This window comes from Drosophila virilis, chromosome 3, assembly GCF_030788295.1.
Source record: "Drosophila virilis strain 15010-1051.87 chromosome 3, Dvir_AGI_RSII-ME, whole genome shotgun sequence".
NCBI classification, from domain to species: Eukaryota; Metazoa; Arthropoda; class Insecta; order Diptera; family Drosophilidae; genus Drosophila; species Drosophila virilis.
The window spans coordinates 25,132,547-25,151,534 of record NC_091545.1 but is presented as its reverse complement, the minus strand read 5'-3'; the positions used below and the strand labels follow the sequence as shown (position 1 = coordinate 25,151,534).

Sequence of the window (18,988 nt, the reverse complement as noted above, 5' to 3'; positions counted from 1 at the left end):
ATCGATAAGTAGTGTTGCTAAGCGCGCTGGGGTTACTATTTAAACAGCTGCTTGTTTGTAGTGAATCAGTAAAACAGCTGATCAAATTTCTAATGTCCCGAATATACAGTATTTTTTATGTGACGAACGTGGTCACACTGATCGCTGATAGTTAAAAATTATAAGCGAACGCGAAACTAGTAAAGCAATGAAAGTGTGACAAAAAACTAAGTTTATTCAAAAATAAAATAACTCAAAACTTGCTTTTGCATGTACATGACTCTCTGTCTGTGATTTGCCCTCAAGGCCCGGTAGCAAATAACATAAACAAATGTGAGAAGTGGAGTCACAAGACGACGACGCCAGCAGAAGCACTCAAGAATTTTGCCGTCGTCGCCCAGGCAATTATGGGTACAAAAGAATCCAAACATGCTTGCATCAGTTACGAGGATGCAGTCAAACGTGGTAAGTGTTAACCTTCAACACCTGAGTACAACACTGCCAGTTCTGCAGACCACAAAGGAATGAAGGGAAAAATGGGTCATACGAGTACACATAAGGTTCTAGAACAAAAACAATAATAGTATGCACCAACACAGGTGTAATTGCGCTTTATCGATTCTCTTATTGTTTCCACTCTATTTCCATGCTTTTTTTATTGTTGCCGTTTGCTGCTGGACTCAGCTAATTCTTTTCATTTTCGTCTTATTCTGTTGTTTTTCGTGCAAATTTCAACACTGTGTAGCTGTGTGCTTGCGTGTGTATGAGTATTTGCGTCGTCGCCGTCAGTGACGTCACAATAGAAAAGCACAGCAGCCGCGTTTTTTTTTTCGTGCTGGGGCGGGAATGTCTCTGAGACAAAGCAAAAGAGCAGACGAAGCGAGTAATCATGCAGTAACAGTTAGTAGCACTCTTTGTTGTTGTGCGGCGCTTTTTGTTGTTCTTTCTCATTATTTTTGATCTGATGTACGCGCTATGACGTCTGCGAGTTCGTCTTCGTCGTTGTTGTTGTTGTTATTGTTGTCACATTGTTGACTTGTCTAGTTTTCTTTCGCCTTGCATTGGCATTCATCTCAGTGCTGTTGTTGTTGTTGTCGTCATTTTATGGCCAGCAGCTTAGGCAAAGAAAACGAACGTTACTGATAAGATGCCGCCATCTATATTTGTACCTGTAACAGCATACTTGCTGTTCAGGTGCGGGTGTCGATTGTTGGCGCACTGGCAGCACCCCAGACCGGTTTGCTTCTTGTGAAAACGTATGCAAGTCCAGTTTAGACCATTGTGCAAATGCCCCCTGCGCCCCCCCTCATAATGCAGTCAGATGCAGAAATTTCCGTCAATGCAGCAGCAAAAAAACAAAAACGACAACAATAAAAAGACAACAGCAAAACCTGCTATGAAATACCGTTGTCGCGTGACGTCGCATAATAATTCTTTGCAATCAGAGATAATATTCCGCATTGGCTTTTCATGCTCAATTTGTGATTATGAATTGCTGCCTATGTTTAAACCGCACGCCCCCCTTCCCCACCCCCGTCGTTCTAGTAGCCCATTCTCGGAACGCTATTAAAAATGTACTTTATTGGACAGTTAATTGATTACGTGTTTTACGTTTAGCGGGTTTGTTTGTTTGCGATTTAGTACGCAGGCTTTAACGTTAATTACGTTAAATGCGTTACTATTTTTAATTACCTGCACGTTGGTACATAATGAGTCCCCAATATACATACATGTAAATGCATATGTATAAGTGTGTACATAGTACATGTGCAGTTTTGTTTGTTTTTCTTCAATGACTCGACAGCTCTCGAATTAACTAGTTTTTATTTTATTCAAATGGAATATGATTTTGGGAGCTGTTTAACCATTTGCTAGGCCGAAGAGAATTTTAAATGAGCAGTACGATATGTTAAAGTTGTCTCTTAATATAACATTTTGGCTATTCTAATTTGCAAAATATGTAGTTCAATTACCGGAATAATAATATGCAGTATTTTAATTCCAACAGTTCAATTTTAATGCATTTTTAAAAGTGCTGAAAAATGTCAAAAATTACCAAACATGTTCGGCATTGTTAACACCAATTGTACAATTTTACTGTAAATAAATTACACAACTTTCATATTTGGTATTATAAAAACAAACAATCAAGTAAATAGTATTTTGGTAGTTCTGGCATGTCTCACTTAGCATTTATTTGGTGATTCTTCTTTAAATGATCTGAATTTAAATGAGCTTAACACAATAAATTCCCTTAGCCGCTGTCAAAATGTTTTGCATTAGAAGCGGCGGGCATGAAGCCGCAAGGTTGTAAAACGTTTTCGGTGTTCCCCTTTCGAGCTGATCATTCATTTTATGCGCTACAAGGTGTTCGCACTAATTCGGTTTAACCCATTGATTTGTTTGCTTTTATTTATCAGGCAGCTGATATTAATCTTTTATATACCCATTAATCACTCAACAGTAAGCGACGCCGAGCTGCGACGTCTCAAAGATGCCTTCAAAAAGTCAGCTGGCGTTGGGCGACTCTATCTCAGTCGCAATGCATTCCAGCAGGACGTGCTGTGTGAGGGGGTGCCGCCCAAGATCACGGACATGCTGTATGCCGCCTGTGGTGGTACACAGCGCGGCATATCCTTCAAGGACCTACTGTGCGGCCTGGTGCTGATCACACGCGGCACACAGGAGGAGAAAACCAAGTGAGTGCTGGAATACATAATAGCCTGTATGGTATATACTAAGCCTTTGCCCCGACAGATTTCTGTGGAACCTGTACTGCAATGATGCTGGCACCTACATCATCAAATCCGATTACGTGCGCAATGTGAGCCTGGCTCCCTTCGAGAGCGTCTCCTTGTTTGCGCAAAGCGAACGCGTCAACTTTGAGCAGTTTCAGGACTGGATAGTCAAGCATCGCAATGCAACGGTGCTGTCCAAGTGGCTGTTAGCTGACAATTGTGTCAGCCTCACCTCGGAGCTGGAGACGCCCACCTTCTATCAGAGTTTGGCCGGTGTTACGCATCTTGAAGAAAAGGTCAGCAAATTTTGGAAATCTCTCTTGCATGCGGACACAAACGAGAAACCAATGCAAGAGAAACCAAATACAGTTATTTTAAGATGTCTCAGTTATTGTTGTTGATTAACAAGGATACACATACACATTTAGTAATCGTTTCTCGTTGTTGCAGGATATTGGCGACTTGGAGAAGGAGTTCTGGCGCTTGAAGAACACCTCACAGAATGGCCAAATCGATTTACAATTTTTGGGACCGCTCATCAGTCCACCCATACCAAAGAACGCGCTGGCCGGACTATTTAATGCCTTCGATGAGAATCGTGATGGACATATTGATTTTAAGGAGCTTTGTTGTGGCGTTAGTGCCGCCTGTCGTGGACCCGGCGTAGAGCGCACTCGCTGTAAGTGCCGCCAAAAGTATAATTTACCTAGTCTGACACGCTTCTTCTTTCCGTTTTGTAGTCTGCTTTAAGATCTTTGACGTGGATCGAGATGGTGTGCTCAGTCACGAGGAGACACTGCAAATGATCAACGTGCTGCTGTTCGTGGCCAAGGAAAATCGCGATGCGCAGCAATTTAAAGATCTGACCAAGCAGCATGTGATCAGTGATCTGCTGGAGTTTGCCCAGCGCAGGAGTCCCGACGGTGTGCCTAGTACGCTCACACGAGACAATGTCTCGTTAACAGCGGAGGATTTTATGCTGTGGAATGTGCAATGCGGCCTAAGGCTGATGCAACCCCTGCTGGACCTTATTTTTGAGCTGTGCCACATAGTGTTTGGCCTGTGGCCGCAATGCAAGCACATGGAGTTTGATATTGTGCGCGGCTGGTTGCAGCGCGAGGAGCGACGTCCCTACCGAGTTGGCCAGTTCTGGTATCTAATTTCTCGTGACTGGTGGCTCACCTGGATGCAGTATACGCAACACACCTCGCATACCTGCGACTACTGCAAGCGCACCGCCAGCCAGCGCAGTGCGGTCGATGAAGCGCTCGTCTGTGATGAGAGCTTCAACACGCACAGCCTGGAGCAGCACGATAGCTATTCACTGGGCTCCGTGTCTGGCAGCAGCGGCATCTCTGCTGGCCGCCACTGCGGCCAACAGCGTCCGGGTCCTATTGACAATAGCAATCTAATTACCACCAATCCCTATCGCAATGTTCGCACTCTTACCGGTGAGGGCGGCCATCTGAAGCGTGATACGCCACTTGTACAAAATCACGACTTTGAGCTGGTGCCCAAATCGCTGTGGAAAGCGGTGAATCGTTGGTATGGCGACAATCTTCCTCTGCCACGACAGGTAAACTAACAAGCCATAAAATTCCTTGCTCTCAGCTAATCTTTGTTTGCTTTCTTGCAGGTGATACAACCGCCAAACTCGGAGGTGGAGCTGGAGCTGTATCCGCTCAACCTGCGCATACTGCTGCATCAGGTGCAGACGCCCACGATCAGTGGAGCCAACACACAAATCACCAACTGGGGCTCAACAGTCAGCGGTGGATATGGCGTTCTGGCCTCGGGCGGCGGCTATGCGGCCATTGCGGCCAGCAGTGTACTGCAACCGCCCAAGCGTTATTTGGCGTACACGGCTGCGTTTAGCCGGCTGGCCACAGTACGGCAGGTGGGAGAGTTTCTGTGCGAGCAACTGCGCCTTAAGCCGGAGGATATACGTCTTTGGCATGTGCCGCCGTCGAGCGCAACGCTAGATAATAGTGCCATACTGTTGGAGGAGGATACCATGTGCCTAAAGGAGCTGCTGATACGCGACAACGATCAGTTGCTGCTAGAGATACGCAACAAAGATCTTACTTGGCCCGAGGAGCTCAGCTCGCTGGCCAGCACGCAAAGCGGTCAAGCTGGTGCCGGTCCTGGTGATAGGCGCCGTCTAACGCGCACCTCCATCATGTCCGTGCACGCACCTGGCGCCACTGGTCTACATAATCTGGGCAACACCTGTTTCATGAACGCGGCACTCCAAGTGCTCTTCAATACGCAACCACTGGCGCAGTACTTTCATCGTCAGATGCATCGCTTCGAATTGAATGCGGCCAATAAGCTCGGCACACGCGGTCAGCTTGCCATGCGCTATGCGGAGCTGCTCAAGGAGGTGTGGACGGCCACGACACGCTCCGTGGCGCCGCTTAAGCTGCGCTTCTGTGTAAACAAGCATGCGCCGCAGTTTGCCGGCGGTGGACAGCACGATTCGCAGGAGCTGCTTGAATGGCTGCTCGACGCACTGCACGAGGACCTCAATCGTGTGATGGAAAAGCCCTATAGCGAACTCAAGGACTCGAATGGGCGACCCGACAAGATTGTTGCCGCCGAAGCCTGGTCCCAGCATCATGCACGCAATCAATCAATTATCATAGATCTGTTCTATGGCCAGCTTAAGTCGAAGGTCAGTTGCCTGTGCTGTGGGCACGAGTCTGTGCGTTTCGATCCATTCAGTTTGCTCAGCCTGCCGCTGCCAGTGGAGAACTATGTGTATCTGGAGGTGCTGGGTAGGTCACTCATAAAATCAATCAATCAATCAAAATCATGCCCTCTTTTATTATATTGCAGTCATTCTATTGGATGGCAGTGTGCCAATTAAATATGGTGTGCGTCTAAATTCGGAATGCAAATACGGGGATTTGAAGCATAAGCTGGCGACGCTGTGTCCCCTGCAGCCAAGCCTGATGCTGGTGTGTGAGCTGTGGAATTCGCAAATACGCCAGGTGCTCGCCGATGAGGAGAAGCTGCGCACGCAAAGTTCCAAGGAACTGTATGTGTACCAGCTGCCCGAGCAGAGCAATGCCAGAACGCGCTCAAATTCGGCACTCAGCATGCACATCGAGCAGGGCCTGAAGGACATACAGCGCAGCTCTGGTAATTGCTATAGATTGCTACTAAGTGGAGCTTTTTGGCTAACATTAATCTCTTTTAAGCGCTCATCACGACACAGGACTCACTTTCATCGCTTAGCACACTCCAGACCTCAAATCGTACATCCTCGTCGCGTGTGATCTGCAATGGCCATCTCAGTGATGGGCAGGACGCGGCTGGCATCGATGGAGACCATGAGCTAACCAAATACAAAAACAACAACATTGGCGGCAGCGTTGGCCAAGTGCACGAACTGCAGCCAGATGATGCCGGAAAGGTAAGCCGGTGCTTTGGAAAGAGAGAGTGCATGCCCCACAGTCTTTTTTGCTTCAAGGTATGGCTACTAAACTATATTAACATACACGTATTTAATATGTTAGATTCATGGGCCTTCAGAGGTCGCATTTTTAAATGATTTTGAAAAAATTCCCCATTGCCTAGGATAAACTCGCTCCAGCGACGAGCCCCTGCAAAACGAAGATTTATCACAAGAATTTCAAATTCAAAAAATATTCCGGCGTAACTGGCAATCGTTATTCATTTCGTTTTCGCCCCACTCCGTCTGTTGTCGCAATGTTTATCGAAATCGAAAATCGAAAATCTATATATATTAAATACAAATATGTTAAATGAACAGTTGCCGTTTCAGTTTCTGTTTGGTTTGTGGGCCATCTACCTTAATGTACACCCCACCGCCCGTCTAAAACTCTAATTGTTCTTTGATTTCGTATACGCACTTATTCAATTACTTAGTCTAAATCTCTGAATATACTCGTACTTTTTGTAATTTATTGTTATTTCTATGCTCCTCCAAATACTAATACACACGCATATTTAATTTGTTGCTGGCCTTAATCAAATACCTAATGTATATTTGTGCTTAAAAACAATTCCTCTTAGACTCACCATTTAGCTACTATAGTTATCGTTATCGTTATCGCAATCGCTATCGGCTATCGAGTAAAATTTATAATTTAACTGTACCGTTCTTTTTTGTACATTTCCCTTCGTCATTTATGGTACAAGTAGCCTCTAGACATTCTCATAGCTTTTCAATTATAATATTGCTCAATTATAATATTGTTTAATATTTATTATGCATCACAGTTTTTGGCAAAAGAGCATTCAATTATTTGAATAGCTGGAGTAGGGCACTTTAAAGATAAATTGAATGAATACATTTTGCCATTTTAACTAAACTTAAATATTTAATATAAGTTTTGTAATGCCTTCTTACTTCTCTCTAATATACTTAACTTAAAGTATTTATATTTATATAAATTGTAATTTTTCTTTGAATCACCCGCTGGCGTGCACATTGCAAATGCTCTTCTACTCATTTCCACCATAGAAACCACCAACAATGCGAACTAATCAACCAAATTATCACTTTTAATACATGTTCTTAAATAGTAGCAGCTAATTTTGAACACCCGCAATAAGTAATTTTTTACGATTTTGTAGATTTTGAGCGTTTATCCTAGTTTATAAAATTGTTGTCCATTTGCGAATAGTAATCGTTAATTGTTTAAATTCCAAGAGCTTCAAAAAAAAAAACAAACAAACACTCACACATATGAACACTAACATGAATGTAAGCTACGCACAACTAATGCAAAACTTTGGCCAACTCCAAAACAGGAGTCGCTGATTCTGAGCTGCAGCCCGGAGAACAACTTTATGGACGATGCGGCTGCACAGCAGAAGCGCATCTCATCCACGAAGCTGCTGCACACGGAGAGCAACACTAGCTCGGCATCGTATACGAATCACTCTGGCGAGAACTCAATGGAGAGTTCGCTAACGGAGCCAATGCCGGTCGCGGAGCTGGCGGTCAGTCGACATGGCAGCAACAGTGACGATGGCGCCTCCTATCGCAACACCAATGAGCACTCCAGCGTCAGGAGCGCAGCTCACACATTGGCCGTCAATAGCTTTGATCGTGACGTGGAAACTGATGCGAACGAAGACGACGACGACGACGACGACGTTGGACAGGACGAAGGCGAGGAGCCGGATCAACAAATAACCACCTCACAGCCGGAGAGCACGAGCGGCAATCAAACTAGCAGCGGTGTCTATTCGCGCCGCTCCTCGCAGCCCTACAAGGTGGGCAAATATCTGGTGGCTGTACATCGTAAAATCACGCGCCACGACAGCTACTTCCTTTCCTATCACAAAACACGGCCCAGCCTGTTTGGTGTGCCACTGCTGATACCCAACTGTGATGGTGGCACCCACAAGGATCTGTATTGCGCCGTCTGGCTGCAAGTTAATCGGCTGCTGAGTCCTCTGCCAGCCACCACCGAACAGGCTAACCATGCTGCCGACTGGTAATTATACCGATTATTCTATAAATACCTCTGTTAATCTTCGTATCGAATCTGACTTTTAGTGACGACAGCCTGGGCTATGATTTTCCCTTCACGCTGCGTGCAGTCAAAGCGGACGGCCTTACCTGCGCCATTTGTCCGTGGTCGAGCTTTTGTCGCGGCTGCGAAATTCGCTGCAACAATGATTATGTGCTCCAGGGCGCTCTGCCACCCATCAGCTGTGTGGCCAGTAAGTAATCCTGAATTTATAATTGGTAACGTTCAGTTCAACTGATTTTGGCTTCTTCTAGATAACATAGCCACGCCAAAAATGAACGAAAAATGCCCATCGCTACCGAATCTGGAGGCCAAAAGAGCACCGGAGTACACCACATCGCTATCCTATACTCCAACAACAAAATATTTTGAAGACTTTACCATTGCCATCGATTGGGACCCAACCGCATTGCATTTACGTTATCAAAGCACCTTGGAGCGTGTAAGTAGACAGCCCCACTGGAAACTGAGGATATATGTTTTTAATTGCTGTTATTCCTGCGCCAGCTCTGGGTGGATCATGAGACCATTGCCATATGCCGACGGGAGCAAGTGGAGCCCGTTGATCTGAATCATTGCCTGCGCGCCTTTACCTCCGAGGAAAAGTTGGAGCAGTGGTATCACTGTAGCCACTGCAAGGGCAAGAAGCCAGCGACGAAGAAGCTGCAAATATGGAAATTGCCCCCAATTCTGGTAAATGCTTCATTATTTAAAGTAAAAACTGAGTTATACATTTGGCTGCTGTTTTGTAGATCGTCCATTTGAAGCGTTTCAATTGCGTCAACGGCAAATGGGTTAAATCGCAGAAGGTGGTGCACTTTCCCTTCGATGACTTTGATCCAACGCCTTATTTGGCATCAGTGCCACAAGAGACGATACTGCGGCACAAGGAGCTATTAGAGCTGAAGCGGGATTTGATTGGTAACAGCAATGAAGTTCCTAGCGAACTGGATGAAGTAGATGCCAGCGACAAAGCAGATGCGGTCCCTTCTGCAGATGCTCCACCTCCAACAGAATCGGCAGTAGGCGAAAAAGTGGCTACTGCAAAGGAAACGCCGCCGACCGCTGGAAGCGTGCTGCGTCAAAGCAAATCGAGCAATGCAGCCAGGCGACAGCGCCTCATATCCACGAGCCTTACAAAGACGCCTATTGTGGATGGGGAATTTGAGGACTATCATCAGCACAAGCTCCAAGCGGGTGTTGACGAGTTCGATCCCAAATACAAACTGTATGCCGTGGTGGTAGGTCGATAGAATCATTAAATTATGATGTTGATTCATGATGGTATCCCTTTGCAGTCGCACTCTGGCATGCTGAATGGTGGTCATTACATTTCCTATGCATCAAATACGACTGGTTCCTGGTATTGTTACAATGACAGCTCCTGTCGCGAGATATCGCAAAAGCCAAACATTGATCCGAGCGCTGCCTATTTGCTTTTCTATGAGCGCCAGGGTCTCGACTATGAACCCTACCTGCCTAACATCGAGGGACGTGCGCTGCCAAATGCCGCCAACCTCCAGCTGGATGTGGACGAGTCGGAGAGCGAGCTTAAGAAATTATGCACAATATCATAATATTGTATTTTGATTGTTGCAAACTGCAGCAACTCTACGGGGGTACGACTAAAGGCTATGATGGGCTCTTCAATCGCTTGAATGTGTTTAATTTTATATTCATATATCTATATATTTACATATGCAGGCATATATTTGTGAGTGTATGCCAATGTTTATTTGTGTGTGTATGTGTGTGTGTGTGAGTGCGATCGCTTGAGTGTGCTTGTTTTTGTTATTTACTATTCTAAGCTGATTTGCTGTTTTAGTTTAAGTTGCCCACAATATCTAGTTTTAGACGCAAACTTGCTTGAGTTTTTTGTTTGTTGTGAGCACTCGCACATTCGCGTTGCAAATGTGATTTTTTTTAATGTACCATATTCCATATACCATATGTACCATATAATGCTATACATTATTCATATTTTATTTCGATATATGTGTAATTTCAAGCTTAGTTCGCAATTAATTTGTTTTTGTCACATTTATTATTAGATTATTTAATAGCATCGGATTTGGTGTTGATGTGCACTTTGTTTGTTAAATTTGAATTATTATTTTTTTAATTTAATTTTTTTTTTTGATTATTAGCGCATCTTCGTTTGTTGTACTTTGTATTATGTATTAGGCCGCTAGAGCCCGCTTGTAATTAACTATAATTACTCGTAATATGTATATGCATATTCATATATTATTGATTATGCAATTCCATTTATTTGTAACTATTGTATATAACGAAATGGAGATCGATATTGCAATTGAATGATCGAAATGCCCATGGGATAGGTAATTGCTGGTCAAATGTTGTCGGAACCTTGATATTAATTAGCAATATTTTTCGGCGAAATGCTGCGAATTATATACCCAGAATATGCACTTATATTGCGCCCTACTCATATTTGGTAAATGATGTCTGCACCGAATCGTTTCTGAAATTAATATTGCGCTTATCAAATGACTTCAAATTGTCTAATGATATTTACAAATTACTTATATACATATGTATACACACGAGTATATACAACACATACAAACTTAACTAATTTATAATTAATATACAAACATACAATGATAATACAAGGAAACAAAGTTACGAGTATCAAATTAAATAAGTCTGTCGCTTGAATGAAATTTGCAATTACTTACTTTTTAATCCGTTAAGAATCTTCAAGCCGAATACTGATGTCCTTTGGGCAGCATTCAATCCTTGTCCTGCCAACTGAGAAAATCAAAAAAAGGACGAAAGTCCTTCAAGGAGCTGAAGAAATGAGCCCCTTGTCTAAAAAGAAAGAAGGCCGTAAATCGGCCTTAATCCTTGCGAATCGAGATGTCCTTTGGTCAACCATTAATTCTCATCCTGCCGATTCGGAATATACAATGAAAATGACGGAAGTCCTTCAGACATCCTAGATATAAGGACAATTCTTTCGCACATTAAGGTAGCCATAACACGGCCATGTCCTTGCAGATCCTGACAAGTCGCATGTCAAACAAATCGTATGGACAAGGACAATTAACTGGTCAAAGGGCAACAAAGTCGTCCTGCTGGTTTCCGAGATATTGAAAATTTTCTAAAAAGGATATTCTTTTTATAGCCATAACTCAGCCAAATCCTTAGGGATATCGGAAGGATATACCTTTTTGGGCTCGTGGAGAGCAGGACTATCGCTTTGCATTCAAGGATTTCAAAGATCCGACAAAAAATTGCACCACAATTTTTCCCAGGGGGTTAGTCGCCAAATTGGTCAAAATCGAACAAATTCGCGCTAACTTGGCCATTTGAAGGACTATCGGGATGTCCTTTGCCCAGCAAGTAGTTCTCACCCTCCCAATCAAGAATATATAGCACAAAGGACGAAGGTCCTTCAAACAGCGAAGTTTGTAGGACAATTTTGTCAAGAGAAAATAGGCTATAACTCAGCCGTATCCTTGCGTATCCTGGCGAGTCCTGTGCCAAAAAAGTTGTATTGACCATGGCGACCAACTGGCCAAAGGGCATCGAGATCGTCCTTTTAGTTTCCGAGATATTACGGATAATGTGTTTTCAGCACATTTTACGCTCGGCCCGCGACTAAAAATTTGCCAAGTCCTGGATTTTTAGATGACCCCATAATGTTTTGATGCATATCGATGGAGTTGATGGTTGCGAGGCTAACGCATCATGTGCCTTGCAAATACGCAAGGATATGGCCGAGCTTTGCGAAGATATGAGTCGACCGCATCCTTGCAGATCCTCTCTAGCAACAAAAGCGTCCTGTAGGTTTTTAAGGTAAGGATACAGGATATTTACTAATATGTTATCCTTCTGGCTGAGATCCAACAAGTTTCTTAAGCTTCAGAGGAGCTCACACAACGGCAAAGCCACTTTTTCCATCATTCAGATGCAGCTCATCTACCTGTTGCATACTTTTGGGCGTTTTTAAAATTAAATTTTACGAACATTTTTATTGCTGTTTTTTGAGCGTTGATTTTAAATCTAAATCGAGATTCGAATAAATAAAATGTAGTCGGGGGAAAAAATGCCTTATCTTTTGCAATGGAATTGGATTTCTATATATTTTGTGTGTATTTGTATCTATATAAAATGAAATCACATAGTAAATAAAATAAGCATTTTATAATAATTTGTCATTAATAATCTCGGCCAGAAACAGCCAAAACGTTTTTCTAGATTCTAGAATGCGGCAAATATTGAATTTGTGAACGAACGGTTAAGTTAATTAATTGAATTTCATTGCAATTGTTTATGATAAATATTTTGAAATGTTTTGTTTTGGGTATGCATGTTTTTTGTTTTGTTTTTTTTTTTTTTTTTTTTTTATACGTAGCGTTAAATTCTTAGCTGAAGATTTTAATTAATTTGCATGGAATTTGAATGGGATGCTCAGGTGCCGGCATTGTTGGGCAGCTGCCCGGGCACCGAGAACTGTGGCCGAAAGTTGGCAAAGTTGCCAGCGGGTCCGCCCGTGAAGGCCGGCAGGGTGGTGCCCTGAAAGCCGGCCGGAAACTGTGCCATCAATTGAGCTGCAAAACCAAATGAACAGGATTAAAAGTAATCCTCAAGATTTATATAATTGCCAAAACGTACCCGCATTCGAGGCATTGCCAGCGGTGGCCGCCAGACGCGACAGAATGGAACGCTCGGACATTTGCAGGCGCTGCGCCACAGGCGGTATGCGCGCCAAGGTGGCCGGCAGACGTGAGACATCGCTCTTCATGTCGGAGAGCAGCTCCTCCAGCTGATTGAGCACCTTGTGCAGCACCGCATTGGCCGGCTTGTTGCCGGCCAGCGATTCCTTGCTGAGATGCTGATGCGATTCGGCCAGGCATTCGACCTCGGCGAAGCGTGCGTTCAGCGACATGGCCGGATGGCTGGGATCCTGGGCGAGATTCAGGAAGGCTGCACGTCGCAGCTGCTCCTCGATGACCAGAGCCTGCTCGAGCAGCTTAAAGCGCCGTGCCAAAAACTTGTTCTTTATCTCCAGGAAATTGCCCTTGCCCACGTCCATTTTGAATGGCTCATTGATGATGGCGAAGCGTATATCGTTCTGTATATCCTGCCAACGGCCGTAGCCATGGGTGACAATGCCCGCCAGTAGCCAGTAGTCGTGGCGACGATGCCAGATCTCGTATTCGCGGCCGGGCACCGCAGCCTTCTCCTCGTTCAGCCACAACGTGTGCAGCTCGGTGAAGCCGCCGTCGGCAATGTTGAACATGAATTTGCGTTTCAATACCTCAAGACTGTCCTCAACCAGTTTGCCAGCACCTGTTCCTGTTCCCGTGGCCGTTCCGGCAACAGCCTTCTGATCCTTGGGCGAATTGGCATTGGCACTGGCGCTGGGCTTCTCCAGTTCGCCATCCTCCTTGACAATCATGACATCGTCGTCGTCATCGTCAATGATGTTTGTGCTGCTGTTGCTGGGATTGTTTGGCGGCGGCTTCTCCTCGCTGCTTGGCTTCTCTTTGTCCTTATCCTTGTCGTCGCTCTGCTCGCTCTTGGGCTCCTCCTTGGCCAGTTGCTCTGGCTGTTCTTTGCCCTCCTCCAGTTTGGGCTCCAGTTTGGCCGGCTCGCTCTTGACACTCACCAGCTCACCACCAACGCTGGTCGTCTTGGACTCGCTCTCAGCCGACTCCTCGGCGCTTTCCTGCTGGACGGCCGCATCGAGCTGCTTTTTGTCCTCGTCAGCAGCAGCAGCAGCAGCATCTGGTTCCGATTTGGGTTCCTGTTTCTCGGGCGTTGCCTTATCCAGCGTAGCCTTATCTTCGCTCTTCTCTGAGGCTGGCGCTGGACTGGGTGCTGCACTCGTGGCCGGCGTTGCACTGTTGCTGGTCGTGGTGCTCTCCGCCGGCGGCTTGCCGCCTGTAGCCGGTGTGGCGGCGTCCAAGGTGGCGGCAGCAGCTGCCTCTTGCTTGCCACCGGAACGCACTGGCTCGCAGGGCTTGAGTATCAGCTCGGGCATGCTGTAGTAGCCATTGATGTGCTCGAATTCCTGCACCTTCTTGCGTATCAGCGACATGACGCCAATGCGCGTGAGCACATGTTGCCGGGAGAGACCCTCGCGTGGCACGCCATCGGCAAAGGTCTCGGCATTGTCGGCGCCCGGCTCGCACAGATGCCGCATGAAGAGCGAGACATAGGCCTTGAAATTGCGCTCAGATTTGCCGCGCAAATCGCGCACCAGCCACTGCGAATTGAAGGCATCCTGCGGCGGCATGCCGTACCGCATGATGGCATTGAGGAAGCTCTTACGCTGCCTGGCATTGAAGCCCAGCACCTCGATGTTGCCGCCGACGCGTGCCAGCAGCGGCGGCAGCGGACGATCGTCGCGTCGCTCCAAGCGTCGCTTGGCCTTGCGTTCGCCGTTCTGCTCATCGAAGTCATCGTCGCCGCCATCCTCGTCGCTGCCGCCGGAATACTCGGAATTGTATTCGCTGCCATTGTCCTGCCAGTTGGAATCGTCGCGTGTTGTGTCCGCCGCAACGACGCCGCCGTCCGTGTAGTTGACCTGCTTGCGCACACGCTTGCCCTTGCCCAGGGTGCGACCGACATCCTCCTGGTGCTGTTCGTAGTGGTGGCGCAGCAGTTTCACCCAGTAGGCGGGATCTGAGTTTTCGGCATCTTGTTTAATGATTTCCGTTTCCTCCTCTTCCTCCTCCTCTTTGGTGGCATAGGAGGCCACCTTGAAGGAGGACAAATACTCATTGGCCCACGATTCCTTCTCCTCAATGCCGCGATTGGTACGATCGAGCAGCTCGGCAACGGCCTTGTCATCGTAGTGTATGGCCTCCTCTTTGTCATCCTCCTTGAACAGATCCTCGGTGCCAAAACGCAGAATATCGTCCAGCTCCTGTTTGGTAAAGTTGGCACCCTTGCCGCCCATGCCGGGACGCACAACCAGATGCGTCAACATCATCTTGCGCTTGGCCACCTGCGTGACGCGCTCCTCCACAGAATTGCGTGTGACAAAGCGATAGATCATCACCTTGTTGGCCTGGCCAATACGATGGGCACGCGAGAAGGCCTGTATATCATTGTGGGGATTCCAATCGGAGTCATAGATGATGACCGTATCGGCTGTGGCCAGATTAATGCCCAAGCCGCCGGCACGTGTGCTCAGCAGAAAGACGAACTGTTGTGCACCGGGCGCATTGAATCTATCGATGGCCTCCTGTCGCACTGTGCCCGTAATGCTGCCATCGATGCGCTCGTACTTATACTGCTCGCCCTCGAGGAAGTCCTCCAGTATGTCCAACATTTTGGTCATTTGCGAGAAGATGAGCACACGATGATTCTGCGACTTGAGCTGCTTCAGCATCTTGGAGAGCAGCACCAGTTTGCCGGCCGCCTTGGTTAGCGAGTTGATCTCATAGATGCCGCCCGCAGAGGTGGGCGCCTCCTCGGCAGCCGATGGGAATAGATACGGATGATTGCAGCACTTCTTCAGATCCATCATGATGTTGATCAGGGAACAGGAGCCGCCGCCGCTCTTCGAATTGAGCGCCTCATAGTTTTTGGTCAAGATAAATTTGTAGAACTTCTTTTGCATGGCCGACAGCTCGACGCGCACAATGAACTCCGACTTGGAGGGCATATTCTTGAGCACATCGGTCTTGAGGCGACGCAGCATGTGCGGTCCGAGCATCTCGTGCAAACGCTTCACCTGCTCCTCCTTGGACACGTCCGCAAACTCGCCCTGGAATGCCTGCAGATCGTTGAACTTGTCGCGACTCAAGAAGTTCAGCAAATGGAACAACTCCTCCAGATTGTTCTGCAATGGTGTGCCAGTCAGCAGCAGCTTGTAGGCAATCGCATAGCTATTGAGGATGCGGAAGAACTTGCTCTGGTTGCTCTTCAGGCGATGCGCCTCGTCCACGACCAGCACCGCCCAGTCAATGCTGCCCAGGCAGGGCGCATCCATCGAGATCAGCTCGTAGCTGGTGAGCAGCACATTGAATTTGTATTGGGTTGTGCGCAGGCGCGACACCTTGGTGCCACGTATGGCGCCCTCGTCGAAGGTCAGCTCGTTCTCGCGTATCACGGCACGCGAGTCCTTGTCCCCAATGTAGGTGATGCAATAGAAATCGGGCGCCCACAACTCAAATTCACGCTCCCAGTTGACCAGCGTGGATAGCGGCACGGCCACCAGGAAGGGTCCACGGCAATGTCCCTCCTTGTACAATGAGTAGAGAAAGGTTACCGTTTGTATGGTCTTGCCCAGACCCATCTCGTCGGCCAAAATGGTATCGATGCTCTGGCCCCAGCTGTAGCGCAACCAGTTGATGCCCTCAATCTGATACGGATGCAGCTGCATGCCCGTATCATCCAGAAAGGCTGGCTGACCCTCGTATTTCTTTTTCAGGTCCGTGGTCGGCTTCTCCGGCGGCGGAGTGTAGTGCTTGACGGGACGATCTTCGTCGTCTAGCTCCAGTTTTTTGGTTTTGCGTCCCTTTTTGCTCTTCTTGCTGCTGCTGCCGCGCGACTGTTCCGAGGTGCAGACCGCACGCAAATCCTGATAGTAATCGATGGCCTGACGCAGACCGGGTATATCGTCGCCTTCCTCCTCCCAGGTGGACTTATCGTAGGGCAGCTCACGCCACTTCACCAGATACATGGTGCTGCCATCGCGTGCCGTGCGATGATTGATGACGCGCTGGACAATCAGCCATTCGGGCTTGACGCCATTCTTGTAGAAGCGCTCCTCGAGTGCGGCCTCGTCATCGTCATCGTTGCCCTTCATGCCGACCTTGTCCTTGTGGCGCTGGATGCGCTTGAAGCGTGTGTCAGCCTCGTCGAGTGACTCCTCGAATTTGGGCGGCTCCTCCATGTCGTATTTGCGCTGGAAGGAGCGTATCATCAGCGGATGATGCACGTCCAGCTGCACCTCGGACACCCAATCGCAGTGCCAGTAGGACATGTTGTGCCACTTGATGAAGTACTCGCGCACACGATTGCCCACCTTGGCGCTCTTCGAGGTGGACGCCTCGCTGCTGCCACGACGCTGCACCGCCCAACGCCAGGTGATGATCTTCTCGGCCTTGCCGATCAGTGGCGGGCAGCTGCAGCGCGGACAACGCCAGTCGCCGTCTGGTATGGTGTCCAGCGGCGGATTCAGACAGAATGTATGGTATGCCGATGGGCAGGAATCGCAGCAGAGCAGCTCGCCGCCATCTTTGCACACGCGGCAAAACTCCTGATGCTCGTCATCGTCCTCCTCCTCGGCAGCGCCGCCATCAGCCTCGCAGTGCGGGCACGACCATTTGCCCTCCGGCGGCTCGTCCAGTTCCGGCTCCAAGCATACCAAATGGTAGGCGCGCGGACAGGTGTCGCACAGAATGATCTCGCCGCCCTGTTGGCACACCTCGCAGTAGTCCTGATGCTCGTGCTCGCCATCCTCGCCCTCTGGGAAGTTCTTTGTCTTCTTCATTTTGTTCTTCTTCTTGAACTTGTTGCCAATTTTGGTTTTGGCCTTCTTGCGCACCACGGGCGCCCCATCCTCCTGAGCCGCAGCTGCGGCTGCCGTCTCTGCCGGCTGCTTCTCTTTCTCCTTTTCCTTCTCGTCGGCGCTATCGTCCGATTTTTGCAGCATACGCTCGAATTCCAGATCAGAGTCACGTTCGGAGGCGCCACTTGCGTCGGGTTCTTCGTCGGAGCTGTCGCGTTTGCGTTTGCCAAACTTGATTTTCAATGTGGGCACCTTGCCCGACGGACGACGTCCCTTCTTGTTGCTGCTGCGTCCGCTGCGCTTGCGTCGCGGCTTCTTCTCCTCCTCCTCTTCCTCTTCTTCCTCCTCCTCTTCGTATATGTCGTCCGGCTTCTCGTTGCGCGACGAGCGCGACGAACGCGGCTCGTCTGGCTCGGCTGCCGTTGTCGCCGCCTGCGCCTGTCCGCCCTGCTGCTGCTCCTGCTGTATATGGGGATTGCTCTCGCAGAATTCCCGCCACTTGGCCGCGACCAGCATCATGAGCTTGGGCGCTGCGATTTTCGGATTCTCCTTTTGCAATATGGGTCGCACATGCTGCATGAATGCCTTGTATGTGGTCAGGCTCTGCAGCTCCTCCTCGCTGTATTCAATCTCCACATCGCACACACCAAATGCGGAGCACACGTCCTCGACAGAAGGCATGCCTGCCATATTTAGTATTGAGTATTGAGTTGATGTCAATTAAATTGGCTGTTGCAAACTCACCCGAGGAGGAGGATTCCTTCTCCTTTTGCGCCTGCTTCTCCTCTTTGCGCTTGCGTCCACGTTTCGATGAGGTGCTCGGATACTCGACCTCCTCGTCGTGCTGCACAAAATCGCTGTCCTCTTCGCTCTCATTCTTCTTGCGCTTCTTCTTTTTGCGCCCCTTCTCTTCGCCCTTTCGGGTCTTACGCTTCTTGCCCTTCTTCTTCTTGCGATTATCCTCCGGATCGTAATCATCATCCTCGTCATTCTGCGCCAACAACACAAAGGATTCGTTAAAGATACTTGGTGTATAAACTGAAGCTACTCACATTCGGTTTCAATGGGGCATCGGAATCGTTGGACAGCTCCGCCACCTGCGCATTGTCCTCGACCGCTTCTTCCTCTTCTACAAGTCAGAAATATATTATTATCAATAAACGTAAAGTGTTTACGGAATTATGACTTTGCCGTTGTTGTCTTTACCGTGGTGCAGGATCAAGCGAAAAGCGAGTCAATTTAAGCGACTCAGCAAAAGAAAA

General features: G+C 47.8%; 2 protein-coding genes across 3 annotated transcripts in view; one reads left to right on the top strand and one right to left on the bottom strand.

Moving 5' to 3' along the window:
- Positions 1-83: 83 nt before the first annotated feature.
- Usp32 (Ubiquitin specific protease 32) lies at positions 84-9,881 on the top strand. 2 transcript variants are annotated; one of them, XM_002048452.4, is made up of 14 exons: positions 84-444; positions 2,444-2,678; positions 2,737-3,013; positions 3,168-3,396; positions 3,458-4,293; positions 4,354-5,494; positions 5,556-5,861; positions 5,921-6,135; positions 7,500-8,191; positions 8,254-8,420; positions 8,482-8,669; positions 8,735-8,920; positions 8,980-9,468; positions 9,526-9,881. In XM_002048452.4, the coding sequence occupies exons 1-14, from the start codon at positions 387-389 to the stop codon at positions 9,802-9,804; spliced, it is 5,298 nt and encodes a 1,765-aa protein (XP_002048488.1). In that variant the 5' UTR covers positions 84-386; the 3' UTR covers positions 9,805-9,881. The 2 variants fall into 2 exon arrangements, with proteins under 2 accessions (XP_002048488.1, XP_015030426.1); XM_015174940.3 differs by having other exon boundaries at positions 5,921-6,192.
- Positions 9,882-12,325: 2,444 nt separating this feature from the next.
- Mi-2 (chromodomain-helicase-DNA-binding protein Mi-2 homolog) overlaps positions 12,326-18,988 on the bottom strand; it is a 30,871-nt gene continuing 24,208 nt past the window's right edge. Inside the window, exons 2-5 of the mRNA XM_002048451.4 lie at positions 18,779-18,855; positions 18,471-18,717; positions 12,872-18,409; positions 12,326-12,807 (exon numbers count right to left, since the gene is read on the bottom strand). Coding sequence (XP_002048487.2) covers positions 12,668-12,807; positions 12,872-18,409; positions 18,471-18,717; positions 18,779-18,855 — 6,002 coding nt within the window. The 3' untranslated portion in view covers positions 12,326-12,667. The remainder of the gene's footprint in view (positions 12,808-12,871; positions 18,410-18,470; positions 18,718-18,778; positions 18,856-18,988) is intronic.